Source organism: Trichosurus vulpecula, chromosome 1 (assembly GCF_011100635.1).
Source record: "Trichosurus vulpecula isolate mTriVul1 chromosome 1, mTriVul1.pri, whole genome shotgun sequence".
NCBI classification, from domain to species: domain Eukaryota; kingdom Metazoa; phylum Chordata; class Mammalia; order Diprotodontia; family Phalangeridae; genus Trichosurus; species Trichosurus vulpecula.
The window spans coordinates 89642325-89659125 of NC_050573.1; the positions used below are offsets into that span (position 1 = coordinate 89642325).

Below are 16801 nucleotides of genomic sequence, written 5' to 3' on the forward strand. Positions count from 1 at the left end.
AAATGGGAATGATAGTGATAGCACTTACCTCCCATAATTTATGGAAACCTTCTAACACTATGTAAACAGTAGGTATTGTTATTTGTTAATGGTCAAACTCAGATTCCAAAGCATGCAGTACAAAGTGGAGGGCAGATGAGGAAAGGGACTAGAGCATGGTAAGGTCAAAGTTGATGCAGTGATAGGATTATGGAGAGAAGGAGGCAGGGATAGGGGAATTTTATCAGTGGAGATACAGGAACTCTGATGGGCAAGGATTTAGAAGGGAACAAAATGTAAAACTTTGATAAACTTAACTGGAGAAGTACCAACTGATGGAGCCCTCCAGTATCTTTTGATGCTAGAGGACAGCATTGGTACAACTTTTTCCCTCTCTAAACATGGGAGCTTGGGGTTGGGGGGAGCAGTTGGGGCCAAAGGTCTGAGTCCCCACGAACCACACAGGGCTCACACTCTAGCTATATCCCAGCATGCTAAGAGGCATACCCATCAGAAATCTTCCCCTTGGAGCATGCTCTTTGGCAATCCTGTCGTCCGAGACCCAGTCCCCTTTGGCATTTGACCTGATACCTGAAGCCCTACTTGGGATAGCATTGGACCTTTGGCTGAGGTCCCAGACTCTCCAGTTCCAGGCATATTTGTTATCTTCTAGATTAACTTCCAGCTTGTGTCTGCTAAAAATGTGGCACCCAGAACAAACAGTGAAATCCTCCACGAGTTTATAGAATGTATACAGTCCAACCCCTACCTAAAGCAAGGACATCCTCTACAAGAAACATCTATGACTCTATTTAAATACTTCCAGTCTCCAGGAATTCACACCTTTGGACTTATCTCCTCATACTGTCACAGGAGTACAGACTCCTTGGGTGAAATCTTTGCCACTGAAATGCCACATCAACTGCCAGAGTCAAATTGGAAGAAGAGAATAGACATTCTAGGGCACAGATTCTCTAAGTCTGTGGAGGAGGCTGGAATGGTGGCCGAGGGAAATGGCATTTGTTACCCACATCAAGTACATTATCTAGTTCCCTCTACCAGACTGAAGGCTGCGTGAGGGCAGGAACCATATCTTCTTTCTTTTGCCTATCTCCTTCCAGTGTCAATTACAATAAACTAGGCAGTTAGGTGACCCTATGGATAGAATGCTAGACTTGGATTCAAGAAGATCTGAGTTCAAATCTTACCTCAGACATTTAACAGCTGTGTGACCCTGAATGAGTTACTTAATCTCCCTCAACCTCAGTGTCCTCATCTGTAAAATGGGGGTAATAATAGCACCAAATTCTGAGGATCATCTTGAGGATCAAATGAGATGACATCTGTAAAGTGCTTTGCAGACCTTAAGGTGCTATATAAATATTAGCTATTAGCGTGATTGCAGACAGTACAGAAGGTACTTAATAAATGGTTACTGACTAGAGGGATGGAGGCAGGGAGGGGTGGATAATTGGATGGATGAATGGATGGAGGATTGAGTATCAGGGAAAATGGGGATCAATCTAAGGCAGGTCCAATCTCTGCTCAGTCCTCACTGCATCTTTTCTGTTTTTCTACAACAGATAAACTCCTTACTCCCACACAGAGAGATCACTGGCAAGAACAACTGATTCAGGTAGGAAAAGCTAACCACATACATACCAAGGTGAATGGTTAATGATGTCGACAATAATAATAATTAACACTTCTGTGAGAGTGTTGCATGTGTTATATCCATTTTACAGAGGAGTAAACTGAAGTTCAGAGTGGTGACATAGTCATGCAGACAACCACAACAATGATAATAATAACTAGCATTTATACAGTGCCTAAGGTTTGCAAAGCATTTTACCACATTATTTTAATTGATCCTCAAAACAACTCCCATTTTACGGATGTGGAAACTAAGGCTGAGAAAGATTTGCTTCCTTGCCCAGGATCTCACTACTCTAAATGACTTATTTTTACTCAAGTCTTCCTGATTTCAAGAGCTGTGCTCTGTCCACTGTGCTACCAAGCTGCCTCAGAGATGAAAGTTGGACCCTGGCCTCTCTGACACCAAATCCAGAGCTCCTTCTGATACTTCATGATGAAAACAGTCTTCTAGAAACTCCATCATCCATAGCTCCGTGGGTCAAAGACAGTTGGCAATTGTGAATTGACCTTGGGGGCCTGTGGAAGAAAAAGATGATTTTCTGACTTTCAGAGGCAAAGGACCTAGAAAATACTGTGACTTGACTTGTTCAGTGCAAAAGTCTGCTTTGTGAATGAGGAAGCTAGATGCCATTGTGATTAGAGCATTGAATTTGGAATCAGGAAGTACTGAGTTCTAATTCTACTCATAAGCTATGTGACCTTGGGCAATTCACTGAATTCCAACGTGTCTCAAATGAGGGAATAATAACAGCCTCTGCTGCCCAGGCTGGTTGTGAGGACCAGATGAGTTAATACGTAAACTATTTTTCAAACCTTTAAGATGGGGACATGGGGACATGAGAGTAGAGGATAAAATTTGAAAGAGGAAGAAGTGGCTGAATAAAAGGCCTGGAGTTCAAGGTGAGTGCTGAGCAGAGCTTTGAAAGAAAAAGGAGCTGTGGTTCAATAGAAAGAATGATGGATTTGAGGCCAGAAGAGCTGAGTTCAAATTTTGCTAGGGAGCTCTCTCCCTGGTGAGCTTCCTCTCTCTGGACCCGAGTTTCTCCATTTACAAAATAATGTTGTTGTAGTAGATAACTTCCAAGCTCTCTTCCAAATGTCTATCCTTTAAACACGAAAACCTATGAAGGCTGATGTGAGATTTGGTGGAAGATGAGGAAGGAAGGAATCATTCGTGGCAGGGTAGGCAGCAGATGCAGGACCTCTGGAGCCCATAAGGGTGAAGGCGACAAGTAGGACTAGGAGCTTTTAACCAAACCCCCTAAAGTGATGGCTTGAGCAGGCTAGATGAGTCACCAAAATGCCAAGCCACTTTGTTCGCTCAAACCTGCTTTCCCCCAGATCTCCTTCTATCACATTTCTCATTCCTCTTAGGTTTGGGGAACAACAACTGAATGCTAGAATCTTACAGCTGGAAGGAACCTTAGAGGTCACCTAACCCAGCTTCCATCCCAAATAGGCATCTCTTCCCTGCCCCACCCCCTGCAGGTATTTACCTGATCCCTTACGGAACGCTTCCAGTAGGAAGCTTATCATCATTGGGTCTGCTTTAAGAGGAGAATCCCCACAAAAAAAAAAAAAAAAACCTTCTACTATCTCTTACTGAGTCTGCTATGCCCCAAATCTGTTGAAGCCTTGGAACCTTAAGGTTTAGACACAGAACACCAGGAAACTAAACTCCACAAAATAAATCCACAATTTTGCCCAAGAAAGAGAAAAATGGAATTGGAACACCCAGTACATGGATGATTAGCTCACAAACAAGCATGCAATTTATAAAAATAATTCTTTTTTAATGTAAATAGAATCCTTAATAATAATCTATAAATATGTCATAATTATTACTGGAAAGAAGATGTCAATGGATTAGTAATGATATCTATTATAGAAACAGTGGAGCCTGCCTGAACATGAGGCCATGTGGACTTTCCATCACCTATGAGACCTACAAACAGAAACAAAGACAAGGAGGGACAGACAGAAAGAGAAAAGGGGGGGCAGAGGAGGAAGAGGAAATTAAGAGAGGAAGAGAGGGAGGAAGGAAAAAATGTGACCAGACCTGTTCTCCTAAACTTAACTCCAGATCTAAGCAGATCTAAGATAGCTAGCAAGGTTAGACCACACTCCTCCCTAATGGTCATACAGAAGGGAAAGACCAAGGGCACAGCCCAGAGGCTACTTCCTGGTTTGCCAGCAAAAAAGGAGAGAGTAAGAAAAATCAAGAGAAAATATCCCCTAAAATCTGATTGATGCCTCACCTATTACTTTGGTCAAACAAGCTCATGGACCTCTTATCATGTATCTCCAAACTAACTGTTTCTCTTTTCTCCCAAAAAGTAAAACAATTCCCATCTGCATTAGAAGTTGTGCCACCCAGGAGTTAGTTTGGAATAAAGGTAGTCTTACCCCATTATGTGAAAAGAATATAATCTATCTCCATCTAGTCCACAGGACTCCTTGGGACTGCATCTCTGGATGAAGGGAATCCTATCCTATATTTCTTGTAGAAAGCAAGCTATCCCCTCAATAATATCTTCATGTTTTTATAGTAGAAGAGAGGGTTACATATACATGTAGGAGGTGTCCTTTGTTAGCTGTGACAGTGACTGGGATGTGAAGAAACTGAGAAGGTCTTCTCCCAAGTGTCAAACAGGAAAAAAAAAACATGGATTTAAAAGATATAAGGGTAGAATTGTGGGTGTGAAGACAAGAGAGTGAGCAATATGAAAATTCAAGGGATTGAAAACATAAGCTTGGGGAGATGTCTAGGTGTTAATTGAGGTAGAACAAAAAGGGAGCCCTTGATTCCCTCCCACCCAGCTCAGAAAGGGGAGAGATTCAAATTTGCCATCCCAATGACTTCTTAATATCTGTCTGCAGATAGGAGCCAGGTCTGTTCAGTTCTTAACAGTAGATGGATGGGCAAAGTCACTAATGCTTGCTGTCACCAAACCTGACCGGACTTACGTGGATCGAAATCCAGAAAAGGTTTGTTTCATAGATTTCTGCTTCTCTCCACCCTACCATTAACTGCCTGTTATTCCCCTACCTGAGGACATGGTATCTCTGTTCACCTAATGCCATGATCCATACCAGGAAGGAAAGTAAATTGACCACCCTCCAACTTAACCATCTCTGATGCGGAGGGGGCGGGGTGCGGGGAACCATCACATTATATCATTATAGTTCATAATTATGAAGCATTTGGGGTTTTACAAAACTACTTTGCTCATAATGTCCGTATAGGGTGATAATATATAAAAGGTCCCCCATTTTACAGATGGGCAGCTAGGTGGCACAGTGGATAGAGCTCTGGGCCTAGAGTAAGGAAGACCTAAATTCAAATCTGACCTCAGACACTAGCTGTGTGACCCCAGGCAAGTCACTTAACCCTATTTGCCTCAGTTTCCTCATCTGTAAAATAAGCTTGAGAAGGAAATGGCAAACCACTTTGCCAAGAAAACCCTAAATGGGATCATAAAGAGTCAAACATGACTGAAATTTTATAGATGAGGAAACAGACTACCTAGGGAGGGTAAAGTATCCTGCTCAGGGTGGCACAACCAGCAACAATCAGAGCCAAGGCTTCAATCCAAGTTGTTTGACTACAAGAATAATAGACCTTCCCTTTTTCCCTTTTATTAAAATTCTGATTTGAATCCATATAAAATGCATTTACATATACATAATAGAACAAAATAAAAAGGATTATACATGAAACTGCAGTCCTCTATAATGCAAAACTTGCTTTTCTTTTAAAGCAGATTCAACTGGTAACTTTCAAAGCTGTCTTTCTTATCTGTGTGCATCTTTTTGACCTTCCTTTTCTTCTCTTCATTTTTTAAATTCAATTTTATTTTGTTTTCAGTTCTGAATTCTCTCCCTGTTTCTTCCCCCTCCACAAACCATTGAGAAGGCAAAAAAAAATTACATATATGTATGGTCATGCTAAACAAATTCCCGCATTAGCCGTATCAGGAAGGAAGGAAGGGAGGGAGGGAGGAAGGAAAAGAAGAAAGAGAAAGAATGAAGAGGGAAAGAAAGACAAAAAGGAAGACAGGAAGGAAAAAAGGAAGGGAAGAAAGGAAAGAGAATGAAAGAGAAAGAAAGGAAATAGGAAAGAGAAAGAAAGGGAGAAAGGGAAAGGAAAAAAGTAACAGAAACAAAATGAGAGGAGAAACAAAGTGACAGAAATAAAAAGAAAAGCAAAAGAAGCAAAGAAATAAAATATGCTTTCCTCTGGGTCTCTCTGCTCTCTATCTGGTGACTGGCAACATATTTCATATCTTTTCATGGTTTAAGAAGATACCTCAATAATTGTCTTTTGTTCTTAGACCAGTAAACTTTCTACTAGATCACACTGCCCTCATGAGTCTCAGTTGGGGTGGGAAGTTGAGAATGGGAGGGGCTCCAAAGAAGGAAGAAAGGCCTTCTCTACGCTTTTGGCACGAGCAATGCTGCCTTCCTTTGCATCTCCTCAAATGCCATTCCCCATTCCTCTCCATCTCTGAATCCTACTCTGCCTTCAAGGCCTAGCTTTGGCCCTACTTCTTAAGGCAGGAACTTCCCTGGGCACTCTAGGCCACCTTGATCTCTTCCCTCTCTGAATCCTTCTACAATTCTTAAGCATCAATAATAGTAACTCAGTGGACACGTAGCGCATCCTGCCTTTTCAGATCAATTCAATAAGTAATTACTAAAGCCCTACTATGTGCAGAGTACACAGAGAAGGAAGGTGGCAGTGAATAGTTTCAGTCATGTCCAACTCTCTGTGACCCCATTTGGGATTTTCTTGGCAAAGATGCTAGAGTGATTTCACTTTACAGATGAGAAAACTGAGGTAAACCAGGTTAAGTGACTTGCCCAGGGTCACACAGCTAGTGTCTGAGGTCAAATTTGAGCTCCAGTCCTTCTGACTCCAGGGTCAGCACTCTATCCACTGTGCCACCTAGCTGCCCTTATATATTTAATTACTATGTATGTGTATGTATGTATTCGTTAACCTTATATAGGTGTATACATACATACATTTCATTTTTACATGTACCTGTTATCTCTGCCAGTAGAATTTAAGCTCATTGCAACTAGGGATTGTTTCACTTTTTTGTGTTTGTATCCCCAGCACCTAGCACCGTGCCTGGTATACAGTGGGCTCATAATAAGTACTTGATCATCACTCTTTAATGTATTTCCCTTTTTACTCTCTTGATCTTTCAATGTCTCCCTCCCCCTCTCTGTCTCCTCACTCTGGCCCAGGTATCAGGTGGCACTTCCTTGTATAACTCTAACCTTGTACCTTTTTTCAGATTTTCCTCTTCATTTACTATGGGATGATTCTCCGAGCAGCCAACAACAGCTCCATGGTCAGGAAACACCTAAGGTCACTTCTAGACACATCCCATCAGTCTCCGCAACAGAGAGAGGTGATCATATCAATAGCTATCCCAGACTGTTCTAGTGCACATCTGACCCTGTAGGGCCCATGAAGAATTCATACATTCTCAAAATATACCTGATATCATGACATACCAAAATATTCAGTCATAAACTGAATACTCATCCTTTCACAGGCTGAACCCTAACCCTAACTAAAGGTGACTTCCTCAAACTCCCATCACAGCCTGAGCCCTAAACTCAACCACAGGTTAAGCCCTAACCCCTGACTGAGTTCTGACCCTATGACCAGCCTTGACCATCATGACCGACTAAGATCTAACCCTACTCCCAGGCTGAAACTTGACCCTAACCACAGACTAAATTCTCACCACAGCCACAGACTAAGGCCTGCCCTTGTCCACAGACTGGTCTAAGCTTCGAAGCTAAGCCCTGATTCTAAGCATACATGGTCATCTAATTTCATTGCCATTATCCCATATCTGCTGCCCCTGGGTGCAAAAACAACTTCCCTAGATGTAAGGTATCAGATGGGGTCAACTGGCTCTCAGGCAGGGGTGTGCTAGAGGTGGCTCTTACCAGCTCACATCATTAAATTTTCAGTGTGAGCATTTACACCTCAGAAATAGGCAAACTACAAATCAGAGGCTTAATGTATTCTTTTGTTGATTATCTAGACTTAAGAAAATAATAGAGAAAATCTTAATAAAATGTCCTGCTTAGATTTTTTCCCTAGAGAACCTACTGTTAAACATTTACTAACCTACCTCTGCCCTCAGGGGAAATTCAACAGGCTTGGCATATTCTTACACCTAAAGTGTCTAATAACTTTGCATGCCTCTGTACTGCTTTAAGATTTACAAAGCATTTTCCTCATCGGACTTCCATGAGGTAGGAGGTACAAGTACTAGTGTCTCCATTTTGCTACCCTAGACAGGTTTCCTGATTCCATGTCTACGACTCTTTCCACCACTGTGTTCTCTATATGCCAACGTAATAGGCAAACCAGCAAGTGCGTGTCTGGTCCTTAAAAAGTGGTCAGTTACATAGTGTGACTTTTTAATATATTTTTTAATTTTTTAATTTTATTTTTAATTTATGGAATAAAACAAGCATTTTCATAACAGTGTATTTAAAAAAAAGATGATTGCGTACCACTACTGGTCTGAATTCCAAAGAGATCATAAAAAAGGGAAAAGGACCCACATATACAAAAATATTTATGGCAGCTCTTTTTGTGGTGGTCAAGGATTGGAAATGGAGGGGATGCCCATCAATTGGGGAATGACTCGAAAAGTTGTAGTATATGATTCTGCTGGAACACTATTGTGCTATAAGAAATATTAAGCAGGTGGATTTCAGAAAAACCTGGACTTACATGAACTGATGTTGAATTCTCTCCCTCTTTCTTCCCCCTCCACCAACCACTGAGAAGGCAAAAAAAAAAATTACATATGTGTATGGTCATGCTAAACAAATTCCTGCATTAGCCATGTCAGGAAGGAAGGAAGGGAGGGAGGAAGGACTTCATAATAACCTGAAAAGATCTACATGATGTGATGCTGAGAGGAGCAGAACCAGGAGAACCTTGTACACAGTAACAGCAACATTGTGCAATGCCCAACTTCACTTCTGAAATCCTCCTGTACACTATTTCTTATGGAACAATAGTTTTCCATTACATTCATATACCACAAATCATTCAACCATTCCCCAATTGGTGGGTATCCCCTACATTTACAATTCTTGGCCACCACAAAAAAAAGATCTGCTATAAATATCTTTATACATGTGGGTCCTTTTCCTTTTTTATGATCTCTTTGGGACACAGACCTGTTGTGGTATTACCGGACTAAAGGATATGCAGTTTTATAGCCTTTTGGGCACAGTTCCAAATTGCTCTCCAGAAGGGTTGGATCAGTTCACAACTCCAACAACAATGCATTAGTATTCCAATTTTCCCGTATCTTCTCCAAAATTTATCATTCTCCCATTTTGTCATGTTAGCCAATTTGATAGGTGTGATGTAGTGTTTTAACTTGGATTTCTCTAATCAATAGGGATTTAGAGCATTTTTTCATATGACTATAGACAGCTTTAATTTCTTCATCTGAAAACTGCCTGTTCATATACTTTGACCATTTATCAGTTGGGGAATGATTTGTATTCTTACAAATTTGATTCAGTTCTCTATATATTTTATAAATGAGGCCTTTATCAGAGATACTGGCTACAAAAATTGTTTTCCAGCTTTCTATTTCACTTCTAATTTTGGTTGCATTGGCTTTGTTTGTGCAAAACCTTTTTAATTTAATGTAATCAAAATTAACCATTTTGCATTTCATAATGTTCTCTATCTCTTGTTTAGTCACAAATTCTTCTGTTCTCCATATATCTGATAGGTAAACTATTCCTCGCTCTCCTAATTTGCTTATAGTATCATCCTTTGTGTGATACTATATATCCTCTTCTTGGCAATGCAATGATCTAAGACAATTCCAAAAGACTCATGTTAGAAAAAGCTAACCAAATACAGAGAAAGAACTATGGAGCCTGAATGCAGATTGAAGCATACTATATTCTCCCTTTTTTGTTTTTTCTTTCTCATGATTTTTCCCTTTTGTTCTGATTCTTCTTTCACAACATGACTAATGTGGCAATATTTTTAATATGATTGTACATGTATAGGCTATATCAGATTGCATGTTATCTTGGGGAGGGGAGAAGAGAAGGAAGGATGAAAAATTGGAACTCAAAATCTTATAAAATTGAATGTTGAAAACTAGAAACTAATTAACTTTTTTTAAAAAGAATGATTGCACATGAAGCTCCAAATCTACTATGTACAATTTGCTATTTCTTATAGGAGTTCCAAGTTTGACCCTTCATCCCCTTATAAAATTCCCCTTCTCCTCATGAAAACCATCTGGTCATTGATGCCTAAAATTCTACTATCAGTAAGGTCCTGAGTTTCATGTAGTATGATATGTTATGATGGAAAGAACCCTAGACTTGGAGTCAAAATACATGAATTCATATCTTGGCCTTTTTAAAATCACATTACTGTGGGAAGATCACCCACAATTCAGAGCCTCAATTCCTTCATCTATGCAATGATAAAGGGGAAAGGTGAAGAGTGTTGAAAGAGATAAGCATTTATAAAGCACCTACTGTATACTAGGCACTGCACTAAGTGCTTTCCTCACAACAACCTGGGAGGTAGGTGCTATTTTTATCCCTATTTTATAATTGAGGAAGCTGAAGCAGATGGGGGTTAAATGATTTATTCAGGGTCACACAGCTAGTAAGTGTCTAAGGCCAGATTTGAACTCAGGTCTTCCTGACTCCAGAAACAGAACTCTAGCCACTGCCCTACTTACCCACCTCAATTTGCTTTGGCTTTTGGCACCCTCACTTCACCTCCCTGGGTCTCAGTTTCCTCATGTGTAAAATTGAGGGATTGGACTAGGTTACTTCCAAGAGCCTTCCCATCTCTAAATCAACAATCTTTAAAAAAGAATAACATTTATGTAACCTATCTCACAGGGCTTCTGTGAGGAGGAAGCGTATTGAAAAATGAAAAGCATTATATGAATGTTACTGATTTTGACAGGGATTCAGGACACCTGAGCTCTAGGCCTGCCTTTACCACTGACTCACTGTGTTATCTAGGGGGAATGATGTCCCCTCCCTTCTCTAGGACTCAGTTTCCCCATGAGGTAAGCCCTTTTTCTGAGATCCCATGAACCTTGTACTGGGAACCCTCAGTTTACCAGCCTCCCTACTTCTCTTGTCCCCTCACAGGGAATTGCCCTCACCATAGGGTTAACAGCAGCACGACATCTGGATGATGCTTGGGCAGTACTGGACCAGTTTGGCCGGACGGGACCTTTAAAGCGGACCCTTAACAACTTTAACATTAAGGTATTTGCACCTTGTGGCCACAAAAGAACTCTGTCACCACCTCTCCCTTTCCTCTTCACAGAGACCTTAAACATTAAGAGGTCTATGACACATAACTGTCTAATGTTCAGTATCAATCTCTCCCTCTCTAAGCCATGGTTACCCTAACTGGAAATTGAGGGATTTGTATTAGCTCTTCTCCTAAGTCCTTTTGATCTCTAAAGCCTAGGATCTCTTGTGTCACAGAATCTCACCTTCAGGATTGCCTGCAATGCCAACCTCCCCCTTCCAAACAGGAATACTCTCCTCAAATTACAGTTACCTGCCATCTGTCATGAAAGGACCTATGATTGTCACTGCTCCCCAGAACAGCTTGATTTAAAAAAGGAGGATAAGTAGAAAGGTGCAGAGGATGGACAGCAGGGATTCCAAGTGGGAGAGGAAAGAATAGAAAACCAGAAGAGATTATAAGGACAAAGAAATATTGCATGGAATAAACAGGCAGGGCGGGGCACAGGAAGAGGGACAATATCAACACAGCAAAGAGAAATCTAAAACCTAGAAGAAATTAGAAAAGAAAGGCATGTTTGTATATATGAATCCATGAGTCACCAAATCAATTCTCCTCTTCCTTAATTGACTAACCTGTGTGAAAGCATTGTATATCTCCTCCAACATGGAGCTCAGGGCCCTATACTTAAGAGATGCTCAATAAATATTTGTTGAATGAGTCAGTTGATAAGTGCATCAATGAATTAGATTTGTTGAGGGCCAGCCAGCCAGGCAAGAAGGGCTTGGATTCTCACTACCATGCATTGACCTTCCCCATGACATAATCTTCCCCAGGCCTAGAATTCACCCAAATTAAAGACCACTTTCAAGTCTACACATTTTATAAACTGAGGAAAACAAGAGCCCTAGCATGGGCTGCCATCTTTTGACTCCCTCTCCTTCCATGTCCTGGAAGAATTAGGGAACTGAATCCAAGCTCCTTACCAGAGAGGTATATTGTCCAGGGAAAAGTGTTAGATTTAGAGTCAGAGGACCTGGGTTCAAATCCCAGCTTGGCCTTTTTACTATCCATGATATTGGACAAGATGTTTAACCTCTCCTGGCCTCGCTTTCCTAATCTGTAAAATGATGAGATTATGCTCACTGACTTCTACAGGCCCCTCCTCCTAGTTCTAAATCTATGGTCCTAGGCTACCTGGTCCTCGGCATTCCACTCTCCAAAAACAGTGATGGCCTGCTCACAAAGCCAATGCCGAAGGCTCTAGTTGATTGTTCTTTCCCTCTCCCATCTTCTTAGGAGGAACAGGACCCAAAGTGGAGATGGGCCAGCAGTACCATCCTTCTCTCCTATGGGCAGATGGCAGCCAAGGCCAAAGAGAATATCCTCCCTTGGGTGGACAACATCTCCTCAAGAATGGTCTTCTACTTCCGCAGTAGCTACTGGGTATGAAAAATGTCACTCGCTCATAGAGAACCAGAAATTAGGATCATAGACTCTCTTAGAATCTCAAATTCAAAAGCACAGAGACATATAATCTTAGAGTTACATATAAAATATTACAATCATAGGATAATGGAAACATGGAATCTCAAAATTATAAAACCTCCCTTGTCTCATTGTAGCATGAAAAGCCTGGGGGGAACTCTGCCTTCTCAAAGGCTAAACCAACAAAACCAGCTCTTGTAGGCCTTACAAAGATGGAAAGGAAAGTCTTTGACTGTAGGCCTGGTGACAAATTTCTTTCACTTTGCTAAAGGCCTGCTGAGCTAACTGGAGGAAACCTCATTTCCTGTTTAGTCACAGGTGCTTATGAATCCATTTATAAGTTGTGGAGAGATTGCGGTATACGTTAATGAAGGGCAGCACCCACATGGGTAAAATTATTGTCGTGGGAGATATCTTCTGTGTTTTCTGTGTTGGCTTCATACTTCTCTATCTTGAGATATTACTAATGAATTGGTGATGAGACAGAGACAGAGACAGAGAGAGAGAGAGAGAGAGAGAGAGAGAGAGAGAGAGAGAGAATATTCCAATTCCAATCTCTGGGGGCTTGGACCTCCAGGCTGAACTTTTTGTTGCCACCTCCCCCAACTTCATAGCATTCAGAGAAGGAACATCATACCTTCAACATCATAAAACCCAGAAAGGTAAAGGCCCCAAACGACTGGTACCTATTATGACTAATAAATTCACACTTCTTCCTCTCTTAATCTCAGTGACTCAGTCCCTCTCTGCCAGAGAGAAATATCCCTTCCCATGCTGCCCTTCCTCTGTATTCTTGTCTAATTCAAGTCAACCCTACCACTTCTCATCCCCTTACATCCTCAAGCCTCCCTTCCCATGAGAGCTCTACAACTTACTGTGGGCAAACTTCATTTTCCATCTCTTCACATTCTATTTTGACACTCTCCAGAAGGCAATGCATACCTGGCCAACTTCTCCAGAACTGCTTTCTGCTTCTCTCACGTCTTCTGATCCACTGCACCATGAGGAAGAGTTGATATACTCCCTGTATTCCACTGCTACCATCACTTAGCCACCTCTCTTCCTTTGAGGTTAACACCATCTATCTATATCTTCCCTATTGTAGTGATCTACTGGCCTCCATGTTACTCTCCCTCCTTTCCCTGGGAGGTCAGTACTTCAGACAGCACAGTCTGTCTCTCCAAACCCACCTTTCATACTTGGCCTCACCTTGGCCTCCCAGTTCATCGACCTCTTTCATTCCCACGACCTAAAGCTTTGTACTTCTTCAGGTACTCACAGGGGAAATCATGCCTTAGAACTCACCAACATCCATAATCACGTCACTTCCATGATACTGAACTCTAAAATTCCCAAGTTATTCAGCCTCCCCTAATTAGGAGTCAGCATTAGTGTTAGAATCAGCTAGATAGCACAGTGGATGGATTAGAAGAGAGAAAAAAGGAGGAATATGAGGTTCCACTGTGGATAAAGAATATTTTAGGTATTTGGGAGGGTTAGCAAGCTGGGCACTGAATTAGGAAGACCTGAGTTCAAATCTAACCTCAGACACTTACTAGCTGTGTAACCTTGAGCAAATCAAAACTTCTGTATGCCTCAGCTTCATTATCTGTAAAATGAAGGTAATAATAGCACCTACCTCTCAGGATTGTTGTAAGGATAAAGGAGAAAATATTTGCAAATCACTTAACACAGTATCTGGTACACAACTGGTGCTTAATCAATGACTGTTTCTTTCCTTACTTTCTCCAGGGCCTAATAGTTCATCTATAAAATTAAGGAATTGGACTAGATGACCTTTGAGGTTCCATCAAACTCTAGATCTATGATTCTAGAGGATCCCTCTATGATCTCCTACCCTTCTATCTCTTCCTCTGCTGCCTACTGAATGGCTAAACCTATTTTATCTCCTCTGTGTGGCCTCACATCACCCTATTTCTCTCCCTTCTCCCAGACCAGTGGCAGGGAACCTGGGGCCTCTAGGTCCTCAAGTGTGGCCCTTTGACTGAATCCAAACCTCACAGAACAATTCTGCGAAGTTTGGATTCAATCAAAGGACCATGCTTGAGGACCTAGAGAGCCACATGTGGCCTCAAGACTGCAGGTTCACCACCCATCCCTGTCCCAGACTGTCCCTGCTTCACTACCCTATTCATATCATGGACCATAAAGTTACCAAGAACATTGTTTTCCACCCTTGAACTCCCTTGCCTTCAGTCTTAACTACAATTTGTCCCTTGCCAATCCTCAACCCTGGATCACTTCTACCATGTGCCTTGTCCATAATCCCAAATACTTCTACAGGAAGCAATCCCACCATTTCAACTGAAACCATTTCAAATCCACATTATTTAATCTCAGCCAGGCCCTCTTACTCTTCTTTCCTCCAGCCTCTCACACCACCATCTGTTCTCTCTTACCCCATTCTCCACAGATGTCTCCTTTTCCAAGAAAATGGAGCCCATCCTTCATGAGCTCCCTCATTGCCTCCTATTTCACACCCCAAAATCTTTACCCAGATGTTTCCCCTTCACTCCTATGCTTGAGAGGTAATCCTTTTTGGTTTTGAGGCAACCTCTCAACCTTTATCCTTTAATCTTTTTCCCTCCCATCTCTTCTAGGAGCTTGCCTCCTTGAATATTATCCCACTTTCGTAATCAATCTCTTGTCTTTCTACTGGCTTTTTTCCTACCCACAAACATGCCCTGGTCTACCCCAACCTGAAAAAGACCTCACTTGACTCTGCCATCCCCTCATGCTATCATTGTGTATGTCTCCTCCCTTGCACAGCCAAACGACTAGAAAGTGTTGTACATGTTTGCTCTATTTCTTCATTAACCCCTCACTTCTCAGCCTCTCACAATCTGTCCTTGAACTCCACCACTTAATTGGTATTGTTCTCTCCAAGTTTCCCAATGACCTCTTAATTTCTCAGTCTTCAACCTCCTTGACCTCTCTGCAAGTTTTGATACTCGTAAGCACTCCCCTCTCTCCGCGGAACTCATTTCTCTTCTGTTGACTCATTTCTCATCTTCCCTGTCTGTATCCTTTTCAAAGCCCCTGGTCAGATGAGCAACCATCACTTTCCCTATTAACATGATATTTTCATCACTTAACTACTACTAGCCCCTCTTCCATTCTCTACTTGTCTCTCTTCAAGATCTCATCAGCTCCCACAGATTCAAGTGTCAGCTCTTTGTAGACAATACCCATATCTCTATGTCTGCCCCTGATCTAATCCATCTCCTGAATTCTAGGATAGAATTAGTAGATTATCAACTACTGCTGAATTTCTCTTCCTGGATGCCCCATAGGCATTTCAAACTCAAATTGTTAAAAAGGTAAATTGTTGTTTTCTTCAAGTCTCCAATCCTCCAAACGTTCATATTTCTGTTGCAGGTGCAACTTAGGTTCAAGACCGTGGAGTCATACTGGACTCTTTCCTCCCCCTTCTGTCCCACATCCAATCATTTGACAATTCTTGTTGGTTTTGATGAGTCTAACCCCAAAACATCTCTTGTATATATCCCCTTTTTGCTACTCACACGAACAGCACCATAACTTAGGCCCTTATCTCTCTTACGGATAACTGTGAAATCCTCCTAGTTGGCCATCCTACTTCAGAGTTGAGAGGACCCTCAGCCTGACTTCTCACTGAGTAGGAAATCCCTTCTTCAACATCCCTACACATGGGTATCTGGCCTCCTCCTTGAAGGCCTAAAGTGACAAGGAAACTCACTACCTCTAAAACATAGCTCTAATTTCCAAGGAAGTTTTTCCTTCCTTCAAGCCAATATCTGTTTGCAAGTTCCTTCCCACTGTTCCTAGGAAAAGCAGAATAAATATAATCCTTCTTTGATGTGACAGCCATTCAAATAGTTGATGATGGAGCTGGCATGTCACTCTTAAGTCTTCTCTTCATTCCCTCAATTTCTTCAAAGTTTTAACAGCTTTAAACTGCACTAAGACTTTTGTGTATGGTGTTTTACAATCCCCTCATCATCATAGTCAGCCTACTCCAGCCTTCTTCAGCTGTGTCCTTCCTCAAATGTGTCACTCACATCATCATCCCCATCTTAGAAAGAAAGAAACTGAGACTCAGGTTGAGTGATTTGCTCAGTATCACATAGCGAGTAAATGACAGAGCAGAGAGCTGGACCCAATTGGTGTCTTCTGACTCCAATTCTCAAACTTTATCCAGTCCCTTGCCACCCTACATGAATTTGTGGATGTGATTGCTGAGCCCCTAATATAAACTTGCAAGGGCTTGTGGAGAACAGAAGAGGCGCCATATACCTGGAGACAGATAAGGGTGGTCCCCTTTTGCAAAAAGAAAAAGAAAATGGATTCCACAAAGCAGTCACCATTGAG

General features: G+C 41.6%; 1 protein-coding gene across 1 annotated transcript in view; it reads left to right on the plus strand.

Annotated features, from left to right (window-relative positions):
* Positions 1 to 16801, plus strand: part of LOC118828900 (maestro heat-like repeat family member 5) — a 97394-nt gene that overhangs the window by 11642 nt on the left and 68951 nt on the right. Inside the window, exons 5-9 of the mRNA XM_036735787.1 lie at positions 1563 to 1615; positions 4516 to 4623; positions 6942 to 7058; positions 10834 to 10953; positions 12242 to 12388. Of these exons, the coding sequence (XP_036591682.1) occupies positions 1563 to 1615; positions 4516 to 4623; positions 6942 to 7058; positions 10834 to 10953; positions 12242 to 12388 (545 nt within the window). The remainder of the gene's footprint in view (positions 1 to 1562; positions 1616 to 4515; positions 4624 to 6941; positions 7059 to 10833; positions 10954 to 12241; positions 12389 to 16801) is intronic.